This window comes from Pelophylax lessonae (genome assembly GCF_965119305.1).
Source record: "Pelophylax lessonae genome assembly, chromosome: 13".
Classification (NCBI taxonomy): Eukaryota; Metazoa; Chordata; class Amphibia; order Anura; family Ranidae; genus Pelophylax; species Pelophylax lessonae.
Window position 1 is genome coordinate 20,911,661 of NC_138780.1, and position 21,786 is coordinate 20,933,446.

Here is a 21,786-nt window from a genome sequence, read left to right on the forward strand (position 1 = left end):
GGCGATAGTAGATTGGTTTGCTGCTGACAGTGCCTCCAGTTCCTTCACATTGTCTCCCACCCAGTCTACTGCAGAAAGGTCACAGTTGGCACCTGCAGCTGATGTCCAACCGTCTTTCACCTCACCCCCTTGCAAATCAGGCAAGCAGTCTGAGCCCCAAGCCATACAGCAGTCTCTTCTTCTTTTTGATGACTCTGTCAGCAGGGTTTCCCAGGGCCATCCACCTAGCCCTGCCCCAGAAGTGGAAGAGATTGAGTGCAGCGATGCCCAACCACTTATTTCTCAAGATGAGTACATGCAAGGATCATCGCAGCACGTCTCCGATGATGACGAAACGCAGGTGCCAACTGCTGCGGCGTTCAGCATTGTGGAGACCGACAAGGAGGGCAGGGGTGAAGACTGGGTGGAAGATGATGTGGAGGACGATGAGGTCCTCGACCACACATGGAATGAACGTCATGCAGGTGACCTGAGTAGTTTGGAGGAAGAGGCGGTGGTCGCACAGAGCCACCAGCACAGCAGAAGAGGGAGCAGGGTGCAGAAGCGGAGCGGCCGTGCCCTAGACACTACGCCCGCTACTGCCCAACGCAGCAAGGGAACGAGCGCACCAAAGTCAGCTCAAAGGAGTTCTCTAGCGTGGAAGTTCTTTAGAAAATGTGCTGATGACAGGACACGAGTGGTTTGCACCCTGTGCAATCAGAGCTTGAAGCGAGGCATAGACCTTCTCAACCTGAGCACAACCTGCATTAACAGGCATCTAAGTGCAAAGCACGAGCTGCAGTGGAGTACACACCTTCAAAACCAAGAAACGTCTCTGGCTCATCCTGCTTCCTCTTCTGCTGTAGTCTCGGCCGCTCCAGCCACATCTGTAGTGATACCGGCACCTGCCACCCCGCAAACAGACGATCTGTCAGCAACACCACCACCTGGGTCACCAACAACCATCTCCACAATGTCCCGTGGAAGCGTTCAGCTTTCCATCTCCCAAACACTTGAGAGGAAGAGGAAGTACCCCCCTACCCACCCGCGATCCCTGGCCCTGAATGCCAGCATTTCAAAATTATTGGCCTTTGAAATGCTGTCATTCCGTCTGGTGGAGACGCACAGTTTTAAAAACCTTATGTCGGTGGCTGTCCCACAGTACGTCGTGCCAACCGCCACTACTTTTCCAGGCAAGCCATCCCTTCCCTGCACAACCAAGTGGGGGAAAAAATCATGTGTGCACTGCGCAACGCCATCTGTGCCAAGGTCCACCTAACTACCGATACGTGGACCAGTAAGCACGGTCAGGGGCGTTATATCTCCCTAACGGCACACTGGGTAAATGCAGTGGCGGATGGGCCTGAGGCGGATAGCAATTTGGCGCATGTCCTTCCACCACCGAGGATTGCAGGGCGCTTCAGTTTGCCTCCTGTTCCTAACTCCTCCTACTCCGCTTCCTCATCCTCTACCGCCTCCTCATCCGGACAGCGTAACACCTTCACCACCAACTTCAGCACGGCCAGGGGTAAACGACAGCAGGCAGTTTTACAACTTGCCTGTTTGGGGGACAAACCACACACCGCGCAGGAGTTGTGGAGGAGCATGGAACAGCAGACAAATGAGTGGTTGCTGCCAGCGAGCCTCAAGCCCGGCCTGGTGGTGTGCGATAACGGGAGAAATCTCATAGCAGCTCTGGGCCTAGCCGGTTTGACGCACATCCCTTGCCTGGCGCATGTGCTGAATTTGGTGGTGCAGAGGTTCCTTAAAAACTACCCCGATATGTCAGAGCTGCTGCAGAAAGTGCGGGCCGTTTGTGCGCACTTTCGGCGTTCTCACCCTGCTGCTGCTCGCCTGGCAGCGCTGCAGCGTAACTTCGGCCTTCCCGCTCACCGCCTCATATGTGACGTGCCCACAAGGTGGAACTCCACCTTGCACATGCTGGAAAGACTGTGCGAGCAGCAGCAGGCCATAGTGGAGTTTCAGCTGCAGCACGCACGCGTGAGTCGCTCTGCGGAACAGCACCACTTCACCACCAATAACTGGGCCTCCATGCGAGACCTGTGTGCCTTGTTGCGCTGTTTTGAGTACTCCACCAACATGGCCAGTGGCAATGACGCCGTTCTCAGCTTAACTATCCCACTTCTATGCCTCCTTGAAAAAACAATTCAGGCGATGATGGAAGAGGATGTGGCACAGGATGAGGAGGAGGAGGAGGATGAAGAGGTAACATTTCCAAGGCTTTCAGGGCAGTCATTCGCAAGGGGCTCCGAGGGTGGGTTCCTGCACACACAAACGCCAGGGACACAATTGTCCAGCAGGGGCACAGTTCTGGAGGATGAGGAGGATGAGGATGAGGAGGAGCTGGAGGAGGAGATGGAACCATGTTCACAGCAGGGTGGCACCCAGGCCAGCTCATGGCCATCACTGGTGCGTGGCTGGGGGGATACAGAGGACACGGACGATACACCTCCCACAGAGGACAGCCTTTCGTTGCCTCTGGGCAGCCTGGCACACATGAGCGATTACATGCTGCAGTGTCTCCACAACGACCGCCGAGTTGCCCACATTCTAACTTGTGCTGATTACTGGGTGGCCACGCTGCTGGATCCCCGTTACAAGGACAACGTACCGTCCTTAATTCACTCACTGGAGCGCGATCGCAAGATGCGCGAGTACAAGCGCACGCTGGTAGACGCCATGCTGCTGGCATTCCCATCTGACAGCGGGGCCGCAGTGGAAGCACAAGGCAGAGGAGGAAGAGGAGGAGGTCGCCAACGCAACCAAGGCACCGCCAGCACCTCAGAAGGCAGGGTTAGCATGGCCGAAATGTGGAAAAGCTTTGTCAGCACGCCACAACAAACAGCAGCACCAGCAGCTCAGATGGAACGTCTTAGCAGGAGGCAGCATTTTACCAACATGGTGGAGCAGTATGTGTGCACACGCCTACATGTAGTGAATGAGGGGTCTGCCCCCTTCAACTTCTGGGTCTCCAAATTGGGCACATGGCCTGAGCTTGCCCTTTACGCCTTGGAGGTGCTGGCGTGCCCTGCAGCCAGTGTATTATCTGAACGGGTATTTAGCACGGCTGGGGGCGTTATAACAGACAAGCGCAGCCGCCTGTCCAGAGACAATGTGGACAAGCTCACGTTCATTAAAATGAACCAGGCATGGATCCCACGGGACTTTTCCGTACCTTGTGCAGAATAGCAATGGATATCGACCTTACCCACCCATTGTTCCATTTTTGCTCCTTCTCACTCTTTTGGGGTGTACCCTCATTTAAAATTTGTGAAAAGAAGCAGTGTTGGCTACCTCGTCCTCCTCCTCAGGGCCAGATTAACGTAGGGGCTATTGGAGCTGCAGCTCCAGGCCCCTACCTTTTATATAGGCCCCGGGTTGGCCATATTCACTGTTACCGCTCTTCTGTCACTTGTAAACACAGAAGTCTGGCTTCTATGCTCGCTTCCCCAGGCAGCACCCTCAAAACCTCCCCACACAGCGCGAAGGCCGGACAAGGAGGGACAGTTGCCGATGCATGGATGTGTTTATGGGCTTCAGAGACAGCATCCCATGTTGAATTAGGCATGCATGGCTGCACCCTTCCTCCTCTGGGTGCATGGCAAGGCACGGCCCTTAAGGCCCTTCAAAATCCTCAGCACCAAGCCCATGATGCTCTTAATCCGGCCCTGGTCCTCCTCCACCGCCGCTTCCACCTACACCACCCATAGGTGTGCGCAGCCTATTGCATTAAGGTGTGCACCCCAAAGTTGAAATACACATGCATGTGTTTGCCAGCAGGGAGAGTAATGTATCGGGGCCATGTACCTGTAGGCAAAGAGAAATAGAGCAGAGCAGGTCCGAGGGAGATCTTTCCCATCTCCTCACTGGCAATGCTATGTGCCCTAGGTGATTAGGGTGTGCCCAGGCACACCCGGCACACCCTGTGCGCATGCCTATGTCACCGCCACATCCACCACCACCTCAACCTCCCTCCTACTCCATATGGGCCTCGTCCTTCAGAGATGAAGAAGAACATTGTTTTATTTTTCTGTTTTTTTTGTTGTTTTAAGTTATTTCCCTATCCACATTTGTTTGCAGAGCACTTGCCATGCTCTTAATTACGTTTTGCTGCCATTTGCAGCACTCTAGCCCTTTCCTTTGGTGTTTTAGAGCCATTTTAGTGCCTTAAAGTTCGGGTCCCCATTGACTTCGATGGGGTTCGGTGTCCGGGAAAAGTTCGGTAAAAGTCCGGGACACGGACCCGGACTTTTTTTTAAAGTTCGGCCGAACCCGTTGAACACGGACATCTAGGTGTCCGCTCAACCCTACTTACAATATGATGAATATCCAGTAAATTAATTACATTTTTCAACTGAATTTTTTTCAGAATATTATAGTCACGTTTTGACTCAATCGTGCGATGTCCCTTCTTCTGTGATCCCTCCATCTCTTCCTCCTCGTGTCCTGGCCTCGGGGATTATACCCGCCTCAGCCCCGGGTTAGACAGTCGCCAATTATTGGGGGGCTAACTTTGTTTCTCCTTTAGAATCGGGTTGACCCTAGTAAGTAGCTGAACTTTGTGTATACATTTATCCTTTGGAGCAAGACGTCATATTCCCTATATATAATTAATATGTGTATGTTTTAATGTTGGTTTATAGATCATAATTTTATTCGGCTCCTGATGAGTGGCCGTGAGCCACGAAACGCGTAGAGCCTAGAAGATATGAAGCCAGATCAATTGAAGACTGATTACATGTTGTTTATATATATAATGTGCTGACCCAAATGTTATTCATTTATTGAATTTATGGAAAATGTATTTATATGAATTTATGTATTGCATGTGCAGTTCTTGATCTGTGTATGTCTCTTTTTTATATTATTGTACCCTCTATGAAATACTCATTAAATAATATATGCCAATATTTTTGATATTCTATATCATTATCGATATTCACTAACATGACTGACCTCATTTAAAGTCCCAACGCCCCCTATTGTTCCCCCTAATTCCTCCTTATTTTCATTGATATTACATTACCTTTTACAATGAACTGTGACCTGTAGTGTTAAATGTAGATCAGAATTTGTTTACAAAATTGGATTGCCTAAGGATATTCTGTACTATGGAACCCTTAACGTCCTTATTCCGTATGCTGTAGATGATAGGATTTAGCATTGGAGTGATTGCTGTATAGACAATAGACACCACCTTATCTGTTTCTGAGAAAGATGAGCGAGGTTGTAGATAGATAAACATGATGGTCCCATAGAAGAGGGTGACAACTGTTATATGTGAAGCACAAGTAGAGAAAGCTTTTCGCCTCCCTTGTGAGGAACGTATCTTCAAGATTGTGGAGATAATACGGACATATGAGATTAGAGTCAACAGGAAAGCACATAAACAAATGATCCCAGCTGCAATGTACATGGCTAACTCGTTGAGTCTCGTGTCTTTACAGGACAAACGTAAGAATGGAGGGACCTCACAAAAGAAGTGGTTGACATGGTGGGATCTGCAGTAGGGCAATTGGAAGGTGAGGATAACCTGAATTGTGGCATTTACTACGCCACCACTCCATGCTGTTAATGCTAAACCACTGCACAGCTTTTTGTTCATAATGGAGTTGTAGTGCAATGGTTTACAAATTGCTGCAAACCTATCATAGGCCATCACAGCAAGCAATAAGCATTCCGTTGCTCCAAGGACTAAAGAGAAGAACATCTGGGCTGCACAGCCATATAGGGAAATACTTGTGTCTTTGGAGAGGGTGTTGATTAAAAGAATGGGAACAATGGAGGAGGAGAAGCAAAGGTCAATAACGGAGAGGTTACTTAGGAAAAAGTACATGGGGGTGTGTAGTTTTGGGTTAATCTTCACCACGAAGATCAGAAGAAGATTTCCTGATACGGTGATTAGATATACCACTAGGATAGTGAGAAAGCAGACCACCTGGAGGTCAGGGTCACTCGACAGCCCAATCAGAATGAATTTTATAGACGTTTCATTTGTGTGTTCCATAAAATGTACCTGCTAAATATAAAAACAAATATTTTTTAAATTAATTAATTAATTCATTTTTTAAATTATAATTAAAGGTAACAATGTAAATTCACCAAAATTGATTTTTGTATACCAGTGACCAGTAAATACTAGTATTATTATATTATTATTGCAGTATACAGGAATTATACAAAATTCAAATCAAATCTAAAAAATTGTTTTTCTTTAGACAACTTTCCCGTAATTTGCCCCCTTTTTTTTTTTTTTCCTCGGTTTTATCTTTTCTTGTGTTTTTCTTTCTTTTGTCTTTGTAAAACACTTTGAGAAGACAGTGCCGGGGCAAGCTCATCTAGAGCCTGTGTCAGCAAAAATCCCCCCCCCCCCCAAAAAAAAAAATTGAGCACTAATTTGCATGCTCCCCCTAAGCATAAATCCCCCGTTCCTCCCCCAGAATAAATCCACGCCCCTGCTGAAATCCCCTATCCTGGCACAAATCTTTGACCCCACACCCCCAGCTTAAATTCACTCTCTCCCCATATGCCCTCAGCACAACCCCCCCCCAAAAAAAAAAATCTTCCCCCTCCTAGCACAAATCCTCTACCCCTCAAATTTCCCCTCCGAGCACAAATCCTTTTCCCCATTCCAAATCCCCTCCTCCTAGCACAAATACACCTCGATCATCCCTACTAGCTTAAACCACCCTCCAAAATAAAAAAATTCTGATCTTAGCACAAATCCCCCCCCCCTTCTACCATATTACCTCTTCTAGCACAACCCCCCCCTTCTAGCACAAATCCTCTTCTCCTATCCCCCCTTCCCCCCTAAATCCCCCCCAAATGGAGAAGTCTTGCAGATGATCATGGGAGGAGGAGGAGACAAAAAGCTTGCCTTGAGAGGAGCAGAGATGGCGGTTTGGGTGATATTTGGAGACACAATTGGTGATGTAGCTGGGGTAAGAGTTGTGAATGGCTTTGGTTGTTGTTAGTTACATAGTTACATAATTACATATAGTCACATAGTAGTTGAGGTTGAATAAAGATGATAGTCCATCCAGTTCAACCTGTGTAGGTGTGCGTGGACGTAATTATTTCACATACCCCTGAATGTTTTGATCCTTGAAATGTACGTCCAAGAGTCTTTTAAAAGTAGCCATAGTCCCTGTAGGTACTACCATTTGAGGTAGAGAATTCCACAATCTTGTAGCCTTTACTGTAAAAAACCCCCTACGTAGCCTAAGGTTTATTTACAGTAAGGGCTACAAGTATTATTATAGTTAGTATTTTGAATTTAATTCGCTAGGCAATCTGAAGCTAGTGGAGGGATTGGCAAAGAGGTGTGGCAGACACTGAGCAGTTGGTAAAGTAGATAAGTGTGGCAGAAGCATTTATAATAGACTGAAGAGGGGATAGCCTATGGAGAGGTTGACCTATGAGAAGGGAGGTGCAATAGGTAAAGTGATTGTAAACCCCCACATATACCCAGTAAAGTGAACAGCCTCAGATGATACACAGAGATTAAACAAATCCTCCTACATTGGTTTTACTTGTTTATCTGCAGTCTTCTCTTCCCTACACACCCTTCAAAAGAGCAGAAAAGTGTTAAAATCTTTCTTTATCTGTCAGGAGCAGAGAGGCGGGAGACAGAGAGGCTGTAGTTACAATGTGTGAGAGGTGATTGGAGTAAAGGAACACACAACCACCACACAGCAGAAGAACTGTGTAGTGAATCGACAAACTGCATGATGAGCTCCCTCCCCGACACAAATTTTATCTCAAGTGTCAGGAAACTTCTTAGAAGTGACTCATGCTGATAACAGAGGAATGAAGCACCAGAGAGAAATGACAATTAGAGCTTTAGAAATAGATAAGTAAACACTACAGATATATGTGCTTTGCTCAAATTACATGACCACTTTAAGGTCAGAGATAAGGAAGGGAATGAGTTGTTTGGTGGTTTCATTAGTTAAAAAGGGCCGAATTTTAGAGATGTTACAGAGGTGAAGTCTACAAGCCTTTGACAGTGATTGGATTTGGGGCTGATAGGACAGGTCAGAGCCTAGGATTAAAACTATTATCCTGGTGTGAGGAGGACTAATAGTTTTAGCATTGATCTTGTTGGAAAAGCATTCATGCTGATGTGTCAGTTAGTAATGTTAGAGGACATTGAAGGAATGAGGTGAGAAGCAGGGAGATAGATTTGTGCGCCATTGGTGTAGAGATGGTATTGGAAGCCATGGGAGCTTATTATGTGACCAAGAGAGGATGTGTAGATGGAGAAATGAAGGGGTGCAAGAACAGTGAGTTGGGGGACCCTCACAAAAAGAGGAAATTGAAAGGAGGAGACAGAGTTATAGGTAACACTCAATGAGAGTTGTGATAGATAGGAGGAAAACAGGGAGAGAGACGAATCTTGGAGGCCAAGGGAGTGGAGTTTATCGAGATTGAGCAGGTGGTCAACCGTATTAAACAGTACTAGTTAAATGGGTTCAAAAATTTTCAGTAACACTATATATCCATTTAGCATCCCCTGCCACAGTAAATACCTGTTTAATTTCATTAATCGAGCCCATTGGTTAACTAGACCTTGTCACTTTGTCTTGAAGGATCACCCCTTGACCCACTTATTCCTACCACCCTCTCGTTTTTTCTTTCCACTCCATTCTTCAGGCAGGGCTAGCAGTCCTAACCCTGACAACTGACCACCAATGCCAGTGCAATGAATTCTCCATGCCCCTACCAGGAAGCAGTGGGTATTTTGCAAGGGTTCTAAAGGGGGAAGAAAAAAACTGTGAAGGTGAGTTTGAGTGGGCTGGGTGGTGGGCTTTAAACGTTTCTCTGCCAGAGCCATTTTTACACACACATAAAATAATCATTTTAGGCCTGAGGATTAGTTGAAACCCCCAAACATTATAGACAGTATTTTCTGAAAGCAGACACACTGGAGAATAAAATGGTGGTAAGTTCCATTTTTTTTTTATGTCACATGATATCAGCCTAATGGTTTGCCAAGCACAAATTTTCAGTAAACAAATGTACTAATAACACTTTTAGTGCACACAAATGCGATGTATTACCCAATTATTGCATCAAGTAAGTATATACCCAATATATCAAGTCTCAAAACTATGCTTACAGGTCATCAGTTTAGAGTTACCCATAAATGAAGGTTTTATAAATATTGCTCTTACTCCAGTGTGGGTAGTGATATTTAGCACATGTAGCTCAAGCAACATCAGTAGTCTGCAAGATTTTGGAGGGGATGTTAAGGGAATACATACAAGACTTTAGTAATGAAAACCGTATTATTAGTAGTAATCACCAGCATGGTTTCATGAAAAATCTTTCTTGCCAGACCAATCTATTAACCTTCTACGATGAAGTGAGCTGCCACCTAGATAAAGGAAAGCCTGTGGATGTGGTGTATCTGGACTTTGCAAAAGCATTTGACACAGTTCCCCACAAACGCTTACTGTACAAACTAAGGTACGTAGGCATGAACCATAGGGTGAGTACCTGGATAGAGAACTGGCTCCAGGGGAGAGTCCAGAGGGTGGTGATAAATGGGGAGGCGGGTGTGGAAAGTGGGGTCCCCCAAGGTTCTGTCCTGGGACCAATCCTGTTTAATTTGTTCATAAATGACCTAGAAGAGGGGGATATCCAGCACAATCTCGGTATTTGCGGATGATACTAAACTAAGCATGCCAATATCTTCTATGCAGGATGTGGAAACCTTACAAGCAGACCTAAACAAAATAATGGGGTGGACAACTATATGGCAGATAAGGTTTAATGTTGAAAAATGTAAAGTAATGCACTTGGGCATCAAAAACACGAAAGCAAGCTACTCACTAGGGGGGGGGGGGGGGGGGAACCTCTGGGAGAATTTAAGATGGAAAAGGACCTTGGGGTACTGGTGGACAACAGGCTTGGCAGTGGCATGCAATGCCAAGCCGCTGCAAGCAAAGCCAACAAAATACTGGCATGTATAAAAAAGGGGATCCACTCCAGGTCCTCAGAAAGGATGTGCTGGAACTGGAGAGAGTCCAGAGAAGGGCTACAAACATAATTAGGGAATGGAGGACATCAGCTATGAGGAAAGACTACAAGCACTGAACTTATTCTCTCTGGAGAAGAGACGATTGAGGGGGGATATGATATCAATGTACAAATACTGTACTGGTGACCCTAGCATAAGGAACAAACTTTTTAGAGAAAGGGAATACAATAAGACACGTGGCCACTCACTAAAACTAGAGGAAAAACGGTTTAGCCTTAAAATACATAAGGCTTTCTTTACTGTCAGAGCAGTGAGGATGTGGAATTCTCTTCCACAAGCAGTGGTATCAGCGGGGAGCATCGATAGTTTCAAAAAACTATTAGATGAGCACCTTAAAGACCACAAAATACAGGGGTATACAATGTACAACATACAGGGGTATACAAGTTAACAGCAAACACACACACATCATAGGTTGAACTGGATGGACTGATGTCTTTTTTCAACCTCACTAACTATGTAACTATGTAACATTTATGTATGAAGGTGACCCCAATGTTTGTGTTTATATACATGGGTTTGTTGGGGCAGGCAGGCTCAAAAACTATGTGTAGGGAGTTTTAAGTGCTTAGGAGTACCTTTTCAATTATATTACACTTTTTTCATTTATCTCTATTGCTATCATACAGTATCTCACAAAAGTGAGTACACCCCTCACATTTTTGTAAATATTTTATTCTATCTTTTCATGTGACAACACTGAAGAAATTACACTTTGCTACAATGTAAAGTAGTGAGTGTACAGCTTGTATAACAGTGTAAATTTGCTGTCATTAATGTCTAAACTGCTGGCAACAAAAGTGAGTACACCCCTAAGTCAAAATGTCCAGATTTGGTCCAAAGTGTCAATATTTTGAGTGGCCACCATTATTTTCCAGCACTGCCTTAACCCTCTTGGGCATGGAGTTCACCAGAGCTTCACAGGTTGTCACTGGAGTCCTCTTCCACTCCTCCATGACGACATCACAGAGCTGGTGGATGTTAGAGACCTTGCGCTCCTCCACCTTCCATTTCAGGATGCCCCACAGATTCCCAATAGGGTTTAGGTCTGGAGATATGCTTGGCCAATCCATCATCTTTACCCTCAGCTTCTTTACCAAGGCAGTGGTCATCTTGAAGGTGTGTTTGGGGTCGTTATCATGTTGGAATACTGCCCTGCTGGCGCAGTTTCTGAAGGGTGGGGATCATACTCTGCTTCAGTATGTCACAGTACATGTTGGCATTCATGGTTCCCTCAATGAACTGTAGCTCCCCAGTGCAGGCAGCACTCATAAACCCCCAGACCATGACACTCCCACCACCATGCTTGACTGTAGGCAAGACACACTTGTCTTTGTACTCCTCACCTGGTTGCCGCCACACACGCTTGACACCATCTGAACCAAATAAGTTTATCTTGGTCTCATCAGACCACAGGACATGGTTCCAGTAATCCATGCCCTTAGTCTGCTTGTCTTCAGCAAACTGTTTGGGGGCTTTCTTGTGCATCATCTTTAGAAGAGGCATCCTTCTGGGACAATAGCCATGCCGACCAATTTGATGCAGTGTGCGGCGTATGGTCTGAGCACTGACAGGTTGACCCCCCATCCGTTCAACCTCTGCAGCAATGCTGGCAGCACTCATACGTCTATTTCACAAAGACAACCTCTGGATATGACTATCATAAAGTCATATAGTGAAAACATACCACAGGCGATGGTCCGAAATCATGGACAAGTGTGGTTGGAGACGAGTCAGAGGCTGAGGATATGTTCCATGAGACTACTAGAGGTCACATGATATTGAGGCCCATTTAGAAGCCTCAAGTACCAAAAGGCTGCAGGTAGCCTTGAGCTGTTTGTAGCTTATACAATGCTAAATATATTCCTATTAAAAATATCTACAAAACCCCAAACAAAAGAAAATTTGGAAAGCAAAAACATAAGTACATCTTCAATCTATCCACATTGCTGATTTGTTTTCTAAAGTAATAAAAAAAAAAACACTCACAAAAGCAACTAAATTGACTTCTACTTGGTGAGAGAGAGCCAAGGTGGTAAGCATTAACTTTCTCTAAGGCAGAACAAATGGCCACTGCGTTTGAGCTGCTTGCCAACTGGAATGCAGGAAAGAGTATCAACACAGGAGGTAGGCAAAGTGTCTTCAAGAATATTTAAAAAAATAAATTTTATTAAATTAGCAGCGTTATCTTTTAATTATAATTAAGTCCAAGGGGTTACTGGATGAATGTAATGGCAAAGTGATCCACCCATTTAAACACTTAAACCAAGATGAATTGAAGATATTGCTATGGTGTTTTTTTGTTGGATTTGTTGACCTCTGCGTACTCCTGAGTGAAATGCAAGAATGTGGACTCTATCAATGTGCAAAAATTGTGCTGGAAAGCATTCTGTAGATAAACAGTAAATGCAAAGCCTCTGTATAATGCCTTATATATTGTATTATTTACAATTTAATTGATCCCTATGGGCGACGAAAGTGAGGAAAACTCCCAGATCTGCAAGGTCTCTAGAGCTTTGTAATCTTACACTTTGCAATAATATCCTTTACTAAATTTGAAACTATTTCTGTAACTAGATGTAGTGAGAAGTTTTCGTTATCATCAGTATCTTTATTGCAAATTCTTTATTTAAAGTATCCAGCATTTCATATAAAAATAACTTACAATAAAGATATAAGCATACATAGTAGTACCGAACATTCCATAAGACGTCAAGAGGTACAGCAACCAAAGTATTCATCATAAAGTACAGATACACTATATTATCAAAAGTATTTGGGGGGCCTTCCTTTACACGCACAGGAACTATAATAGCATCCCAGTCTTAGTCCATAGGGTTTAATATTGAGTTGGCCCACCCTTTTCAGCTATAACAGCTTCGACTCTTCTGGGAAGGCTGTCCACAAGGTTCAGGAGTTTGTCTATGGGAATGTTTGACCATTTTTCCAGAAGCGCATTTGTGGGGTCAGGTACTGATGTTGAATGAGAAGGCCTGGCTCACAGTCTCTGCTCTAATTCATCTAAAAGGTGTTCTTTTCGATCGAAATGAGACCAGGACTGTGCAGGCCGGTCAAGTTCCTCCACCCCAAACTCGCTCATTCATGTCTTTATGAACCTTGCTTTGTGGACTGGTCCAAATCATTTGGTGGAGGGGGGATTATGGTGTGGGGTTGTTTTTCAGGGGGTTGGGCTTGGCCCCTTAGTTCCGGTGAAGGGAACTATTAAGGCATCAGCATACCAAGATGGACAATGTCAAGCTCGCAACTTTCTGGGAACAGTTTGGGGATGGCCCCTGCCTGTTCCAATATAACTGCGCACCAGTGCACAAAGCAAGGTCCATAAAGACGTGGATGAGTGAGTTTGGGGTGGAAGAACTTGACTGCCATGGGGAGTCCTGACCTCAACCCAGTAGAACACCTTTGGGATGAATTAGAGCGGAGACTGTGAGTCAAACATCCCCATACACTTCTAAACCGTGTGGGCAGCCTTCCCAGAAGAGTTAAAGCTGTCATAGCTGCAAAGGGTGGGCCAACTCAATATTTAACCCTATGGACTAAGACTGGGATGCCTTTAAATTTCATGTGCATGTAAAGGCAGGCATCCCAATACCTTTGGTACCATAGTGCAGGACTTCCCAAACTATGGGTCGCGACCCACTGGTGGGTCACGAGCCGTATCTGAGTGGGTCGCCGACAACGTTAGAGCAGTCAGATCGGCAGTGAGAAAAAAAATTACCATTTAAAAGCCCACTAGGGGCGCCGGACGTATTGCTGGCTATGGGGGGGGGGGGGGGGGTTCCCGGCTGACATCATTAGGGGCGGTGACTGACGCACGCACCGTCCAACTCAGTCACCTTCCTGCCCGTTCCCGCCGCCGTCAGCGAAGAGAGGAGCAGCGCGCCGTGAACGTCTGTCGGAGTGTGGAGTGACAGGAGTCGAGCCAGCGAGCCAGCCCACTGCCAAGGAAGGAGGTAAGTGATTGAAGCCGCTGCAGTGGGTAACAATCCGGGCACAGTAAGTAGCAGTGCTGTGCCATGCCTGTACATACTGTGACATGCCTTTACCTACTGTGCCATGCCTGTACATACTGTGCCATGCATATACCTACTGTGCCATGCCTGTACCTACTGTGCCATGCCTGTACCTACTATGCCATGCCTGTACATACTGTTCCATGTCTATATCTACTGTGCCATGCCTGTACATACTGTGCCATGCCTATACCTACTGTGCCATGCCTGTACATACTGTGCCATGTCTAAACCTACTGTGCCATGCCTGTACCTACTGTGCCATGCCTATACCTACTGTGCCATTCCTGTACCTACTGTGCCATGGCTATTCCTACTGTGCCATGCCTGTACATACTGTGCCATGCCTGTACCTACTATGCCATGCCTGTACATACTGTGCCATGCCTATTATATCACCTGTGCCATGCCTATACCATCTCCTGTACCATGACCTGTGACATGCCTGTACCATCACCTGTACCATGTCCTTACCATGACCTGTGCCATGCCTATACCATCATCTGTGCCATGCCTGTGCCATGCCCTTACCATGACCTGTGCCATGCCTATACCATCTCCTGTACCATGACCTGTGCCATGCCTATACCATCATCTGTGCCATGCCTGTACCATCACCTGTGCCATGCCTATACCATCACCTGTGCCATGCCTATACCATCATCTGTGCCTCCCTGTGCCATGCCCTTACCATGACCTGTGCCATGCCTATACCATCTCCTGTACCATGACCTGTGCCATGCCTATACCCTCATCTGTGCCATGCCTGTACCATCACCTGTGACATGGCCTGTGCCATGCCCTTACCATGACCTGTGCCATGCCTATACCCTCATCTGTGCCATGCCTGTACCATCACCTGTGACATGGCCTGTGCCATGCCCTTACCATGACCTGTGCCATGCCTATACCATCTCCTGTACCATGACCTGTGCCATGCCTATACCATCATCTGTGCCATGCCTGTACCATCACCTGTGCCATGCCTGTACCATCACCTGTGCCATGGCCTGTGCCATGCCCTTACCATGACCTGTGCTATGCCTATACCATCTCCTGTGCCATGCCTATACCATCTCCTGTACCATGACCTGTGCCATGCCTATACCATCATCTGTGCCATGCATCTACCATGCCCTTACCATGACCTGTGCCATGCTTATACCATCTCCTGTACCATGACCTGTGACATGCCTGTACCATGACCTGTGCCATGCCTGTACCATCACCTGTGCCATGCCTATACCATCATCTGTGCCATGCCTGTACCATCACCTGTGCCATGGCCTGTGCAATGCCCTTACCATGACCTGTGCCATGCCTATATCATCTCCTGTACCATGACCTGTACCATGCCTGTACCATGACCTGTGACATGCCTGTACCATGACCTGTGCCATGCCTGTACCATCACCTGTGCCATGCCTGTACCATCACCTGTGCCATGCCTGTAGTTATATATTAATTAAGTGTATTCAATAATAAATTGAAAAGTAGTAAATTGATACTTTTAATTCAACATCCCCCTCCCTTTAAAATATGCAATATTATTATTATTACTTGCATTTATATAGCGCCAAGTGCTTTACAATATTCAATTACAAGCAAGTGGGCCCCGAAAAAAATCTGTATTCATAAGTGGGTCTCGGCCCAAAAAAGTTTGGGAAGCCCTGCTATAGTGTATGATCAGACAGAGTCATCTGACCACTGTATGGTTACCTTAAAAGACATCCACCAGCATAGGCATATTGCAGAACATCTCTGCTCTGTTTATATTTTTTTTGCCTGCCCATTAAACTTTGGGAGAAACATAGGGATCATAACAAGGAGGAGTAAGGATCCGTACATGGAAACATCAGGATCTGTGGGACAGGTCTCCCTAGGGACCTATAAGCCTTCATGACTTCCCTTGCTGTACAGTGAGGGAGTCATGGACATCTGGTGAGTGCGGTCTGTAGACATTTCAGCACATGGTGGAATATTCACTACAGGGGAGACCCTGGGAACCAGGCACGAATAGCACTCAAGATTGCACAAAAGACCTTTTGCAATATGTCATTTTAATTATTTTGGCACCTTGTATGTGTAACACATACTGTATGTTTACATTAATTGGCATTCATAGCATGTTATTTATAATTTATTTAGGCACTTATTAGTATTTTCTTTTTTTTTACGTCATAGCAAGAGCCACCTAAGAATAATTTTATATTGACAAATCTGATAAAAGCATCTTAAATATCTTTATTACATAATAAAAAACATAAAACATAATAAAAATCACACAGTAAACAGATTGCCACATAGATGTTGATAGGTTTAGATAACTTGCTGCATGAATCAAGTTCCCAAAATGTCTTAATGGATCAACGTGTTTGGCAGTAACACTTGCTCTTTCAGAATCTATGCCTTTTAGATTAGATGCAACCAATAAATCTCAACTGACTATGGTGTCTCTGAGCTGTGGGGATGGGGGGGGGGGGGGGGGGCAGCCGGTTAACCAGATACAGCCCACATGTACCCTCAATCCATGGCACCGATCCAGCATGCACCATTTTTTTTTACACTTTTTTGGGTGAATGAGTAGGGATATAATGTACCACGTACTCATTTACATGGAAGGGCAGAATCTGGGGGGCTCTTGGTAAAGGGGGCTTCCAGGTTCAAATAAGCCCCCTGCCCGCAGACTCCCACAACCACTGTCCAGGGTTGTGGAGAAGAGGCCCTTGTCCCCATCAACATGGGGACTTTTTATTTTTTTTTTCCCATAGACTTTAAAATGGTTTGTGGTTTGGGTCCGATCTTTTTCCACGTTCGGGAGTTCTGATGCGAACGGAACCGGGGTGGAGCCTAGCCCATCACTATTCATGGCGAGGAGCACCCAGTAGCCTTACTCAGTAGGAAGTTGATGGCAGTGGAGAAAAACTATGCTATAGTTGAGAAAGAGTGTCTGGCCATTAAGTGGGTCTTATAATCACTCATATATTATTTCTTGAGGAGGAAATTTAGGCAGATTTTTGACCATGCTCCTTTAACATGGATGAGACAAGGTAAAGGGACGAATGCCAGGATTACCCATTGGCTCCTAGCACTCCAGAAATTTAAGTTTGCAGTGGAGCACAGGCCTAGGAGATTGCATCAGAATGCAGATGCCGTCTTCCTGAGCCCATTGTCTTAGCTCCACTATTGCCTCCACCTCCTTGGCGTTGGGGCAGAGGGGGAGGATATGTACAGGACGCTGGGGCTGGGTCCTGGAAGGACGCTTCATTTCCTCTCTGTTTGGACCATGGTCCCTTTAAGGGAAAAACAGGGTTAAATCATTGGAAAGAGGAAGTGTATTTATAGACAGGACGCCCTACGAGTTTCAGATGTTAGTCTTTAGTCACAGCCATTAAAAGGATTTACGTCCGAAATGCATAGGCTGTTTTTACACCGTTGTACATATCTTTTACCAATGCAATCCTTTCTACCAAAGAGGAGGTGATAGTTCATGTCCTTGAATTGCCACCATTTTCCCAGAATAAAAAGCTGAATATGCAGTAAAGCTTTCCTTGAGTTATGACTGAGTCCAGTTTTTGTTGCCATGTAATGGGGGAGAGTGGTTTGCAGGATCATTGTTTTCTGAAGGTCTGAAGAGTTTTCCTATAGTTAGCTACCCAGACAACCATTACCACACAAAAATAGAAAAGTGGTTGGGACCAAAATAGGACTGCAAACACTCGCCCAGCGCTCTTGGTACTTTTCATGTACCAGTGGATCCTTGATTATCTTCATGCAGCCGGGGTGAGCTGGCCTTAACCAACGGGTTACTTTTTATTCTGCTTGATAAATTCTGTTTATATGTAAGCATATTGGATTTGGGGTGCTTTGGGTGTTATTTGTGCATTAAATGTTGAAACAGTATCACGCTATTGTGCCCCCATCTTTATTTCCATGACACATCTGAATCCTAAATTGGAATACGCATGTGGAAGTCATCTTGTAGTGACGTGGATATTCAAAGGTGTAAAAGGGTCCAAGCTACCTATGCTTACAGGCGCGTGTTTATAATATTTCCGGTGAGTGCCCACTCTTAGGGGGGTCACGTTTGGTGTGGTGAAGGTTGGAACCTAACTACTGACATCTACGCACCGGGGATCATTATTATCAGCACCTTATGAACTGTCTGGAGATTTTAAGAACATTTTATTGTGTCTGAGGACAGTTTTATTCCTTTTGAGGATTTATGGTCTATAATATATGGTGATATATTGTGCGCTGCTGGATGCAATTTAATGCTGGACTATACTTTTATGTATTTTTACAGTATTTATTTCATCATTTTATATATATTGTTTTTTAACACAGCGGCTGCGATCAACAAACCTTTATTCATTTGTTAATATCTTTATCTAGTGTGTGGTTACCAGGGAGACAGCATACCGGAAGTGATGTCGGATGTAAACAATGTCTCTCTTAGACGTGCCTACGTCACTTCCGGAAGTGACGTAGGCACGTCTAAGAGAGACGTTGTTTACATCCGACATCACTTCCGGTATCGTGGATACCGGAAGCGGTGCATTCTGGCAGCAATTAGAGCGGGAAAAACTCCTCCTAAGGGGAGGAGCATTAATTACACATACAGGGAAGAGTCCTGGTCATTCACATATAAATATGGGAGCCATTCACAGCATGCCTGGTCCTCAGTAGAAGTCCGCACGGACGAAACGCGTCAGGACCCAGGCATGCTGTCTCCCTGGTAACCACAAGTGGCTTTGGCTGGCATCCGGATCTCACCTTTAAGGAGGCTTGATTATTTTCATGTACCAGTGGATCCTTGATTATCTTCATGCAGCCGGGGTGAGCTGGCCTTAACCAACGGGTTACTTTTTATTCTGCTTGATAAATTCTGTTTATATGTAAGCATATTGGATTTGGGGTGCTTTGGGTGTTATTTGTGCATTAAATGTTGAAACAGTATCATGCTATTGTGCCCCCATCTTTATTTCCATGACACATCTGAATCCTAAATTGGAATACGCATGTGGAAGTCATCTTGTAGTGACGTGGATATTCAAAGGTGTAAAAGGGTCCAAGCTACCTATGCTTACAGGCGCGTGTTTATAATATTTCCGGTGAGTGCCCACTCTTAGGGGGGTCACGTTTGGTGTGGTGAAGGTTGGAACCTAACTACTGACATCTACGCACCGGGGATCATTATTATCAGCACCTTATGAACTGTCTGGAGATTTTAAGAACATTTTATTGTGTCTGAGGACAGTTTTATTCCTTTTGAGGACCATTACCACACGTTGGCTTATTTCAATGATCAATTAAAGAAGGAAACCGTGAGACAGGTAGTGCAGAGCCCGGAAATAATTTCATAAAAGTCCCCCCCCCCAGTATTGTCTTCTGCCCACCACACACACACACACACACACACAGTTGTGTCCTCTGCCCCCTTCACAGCTCTGCCCTACCCACAGTGGTGTTCTCTGCCCCCCCCCCACACACAAACACAGTGGTGTCCTCTTCCCCCCTTCACAGCTCTGTCCCATCCATAGTAGTCTCCTCTGCCCCCCCACAGTAGTGTCTTCTTCCCCCCCTCCCCCAACAGTGGTGTCCTCTGCCCAACCTTTCACAGACCCCTGCAGCTCTGCCCCTCCTTAATATCACAGACCCCCACAGCTCTGTCCTCCCTTCACATCACAGGCCCCCACAGCTCTGCCCCCCAATTCATAACAAAGTCCCCTCACAGCTCTGCCGCCCACTTCACACCACAGTCCACTCACAGCTCTGCCCCCCACTTCACACCACAGCCCCCCTGCAGCTCTGTCCCTTCACTCTCCTACCTTTACACAGGTGAACAGCAGAGCAGAGAGCTGGAGGCAGGACAGCTCTGGACATAGGGTCTGAGTGGGAGCTTTGTTTTTTTTTAATTCTTTCCAAAAAATCCCAGAATTTGGCTTTACCAATTTACAGTAAAACACGTATTAAATGAGCATTCAGTGGCACAAATCAGAATGTCATTATGGGCCTAATTCATTAAACCTCCAGCCTAACTCTGCTTTGGCTTTTTTTTTTTCTCGCTGGGTTCAAATCAATGAGCTCTGGACATAGGGTCTGAGTGGGAGCTTTGTTTTTTTTTTTAATTCTTTCCAAAAAATCCCAGAATTTGGCTTTACCAATTTACAGTAAAACACGTATTATATGAGCATTCAGTGGCACAAATCAGAATGTCATTATATCTCAGCTTTTTGATAGGTTTTATTGTCCATTCAATTTTTTGCTAAATGAACTCTTAACATCTTTATTTCTCATACTATAGATGAAGGGATTTAACATTGGAGTTACTGTAGTATATACGATAGACACGACTCTGTCCATTTCATGAGTGCTTATAGAGCGGGGCCTCAGGTACATGAACATGATGGTTCCATAAAAGATTGTGACCACAGTCAGGTGAGATCCACACGTGGAGAACGCTTTGTGCCTTCCTTGCGAGGAACGGATCTTCAAGACGGTGGAGATAATACGGATGTAGGAGATGAGAGTCAAGAAGAAAGAACTCATGACGATAAGCCCTGCAGATGTGAAGACCACCAGAAGGTTTAGCCAAGTGTCTGTGCAGGCTATTCGTAACATTGGAGGAATTTCACAGAAGAAGTGGTTCAGCTGTGACCTGCAGAAAGGCAGCGTAAACGTGTCACTCACCAAGACAACAGAGTTGAGGATTCCAATACTCCAGGTTATTGCTGACAAAGAAAAGCAAAGTTTCTTATTCATGATGGTATTGTAGTGCAATGGCTTGCAGATGGCAACATACCTATCATAGGCCATGACGGCCAGTATCATACACTCTATTGCCCCTAGAGCTAAAGAGATAAATACTTGTATGCCACATTCCAGTAAGGAAATGCTTCTGTCTTTGGCAAGCATTTTGACTAAGATTAAAGGAACAATACTGGAGGAGAAGGAGACATCAATAACGGAGAGGTTACTCAGGAAAAAGTACATGGGAGTGTGGAGTTTTGGGTTGATCCTCACCACAATGACCAGCAGAAGATTACCCGACAACATAATAATATAGATCATCATGAAGACGATGAAGAAGATGACCTGGAGATATGGGACATCGGAAATGCCGAGAAGAATGATTCGAGGTGGATATGTCTGATTGATGACTTCCATAATTACCTAGCAGATGTCAAAGGGAATACATTGAAATTGTTTTAGAACATGATATAAAAAGCAATTATAAAACATATTACAACAAAAAAGCTATATATCCACAATTTATAATATACTGCATGAAGATGACACCAAATTGCCATACATGTTGCGCTGGGAGGAGAATTTAAATGAGAATTGGGACCGAGCGTATTGGAACTCTTTAGCACAGTTTAATTCTAGATCCATACTTAATACTTCCTTGATAGAAGCTAACTTCAAAGTATTTTTGCGTTGGTTCATGGTCCCGGTCAGGCTGGGAGCGGCGGAACGCACTGCATCCCCCAGCTGTTTCCGGGGATGCGGACAGGCGGGCACTGTGCTCCACGCGTGGTGGACTTGCTCGAAGGTTAGACGTTTTTGGATCCGGGTCTATAACTTCGTCTATTCCTTGACGCAGTTTAACCTGGTAAAAGATCCTTAACATGCCCTCTTGGGTAAACCAGTGGAGGGGGAGTCTAAACCCGCCAAACGTCTTATAGCCTTTGTGTTCACGGCTGC

The 21,786-nt window shown here is 45.4% G+C and overlaps 1 protein-coding gene across 1 annotated transcript in view; it reads right to left on the reverse strand.

The window, feature by feature from the left end:
• The window catches only part of LOC309569112 (olfactory receptor-like protein OLF3), a gene marked incomplete at both ends in the record, with an annotated part of 38,860 nt that extends 17,614 nt beyond the window's left edge, over window positions 1–21,246 (reverse strand). The window contains 2 exons of the mRNA XM_082274876.1: window positions 5,094–5,889; window positions 21,126–21,246. Of these exons, the coding sequence (XP_082131002.1) occupies window positions 5,094–5,889; window positions 21,126–21,246 (917 nt within the window). The remainder of the gene's footprint in view (window positions 1–5,093; window positions 5,890–21,125) is intronic.
• Between the last annotated feature and the right edge of the window lie 540 nt (window positions 21,247–21,786).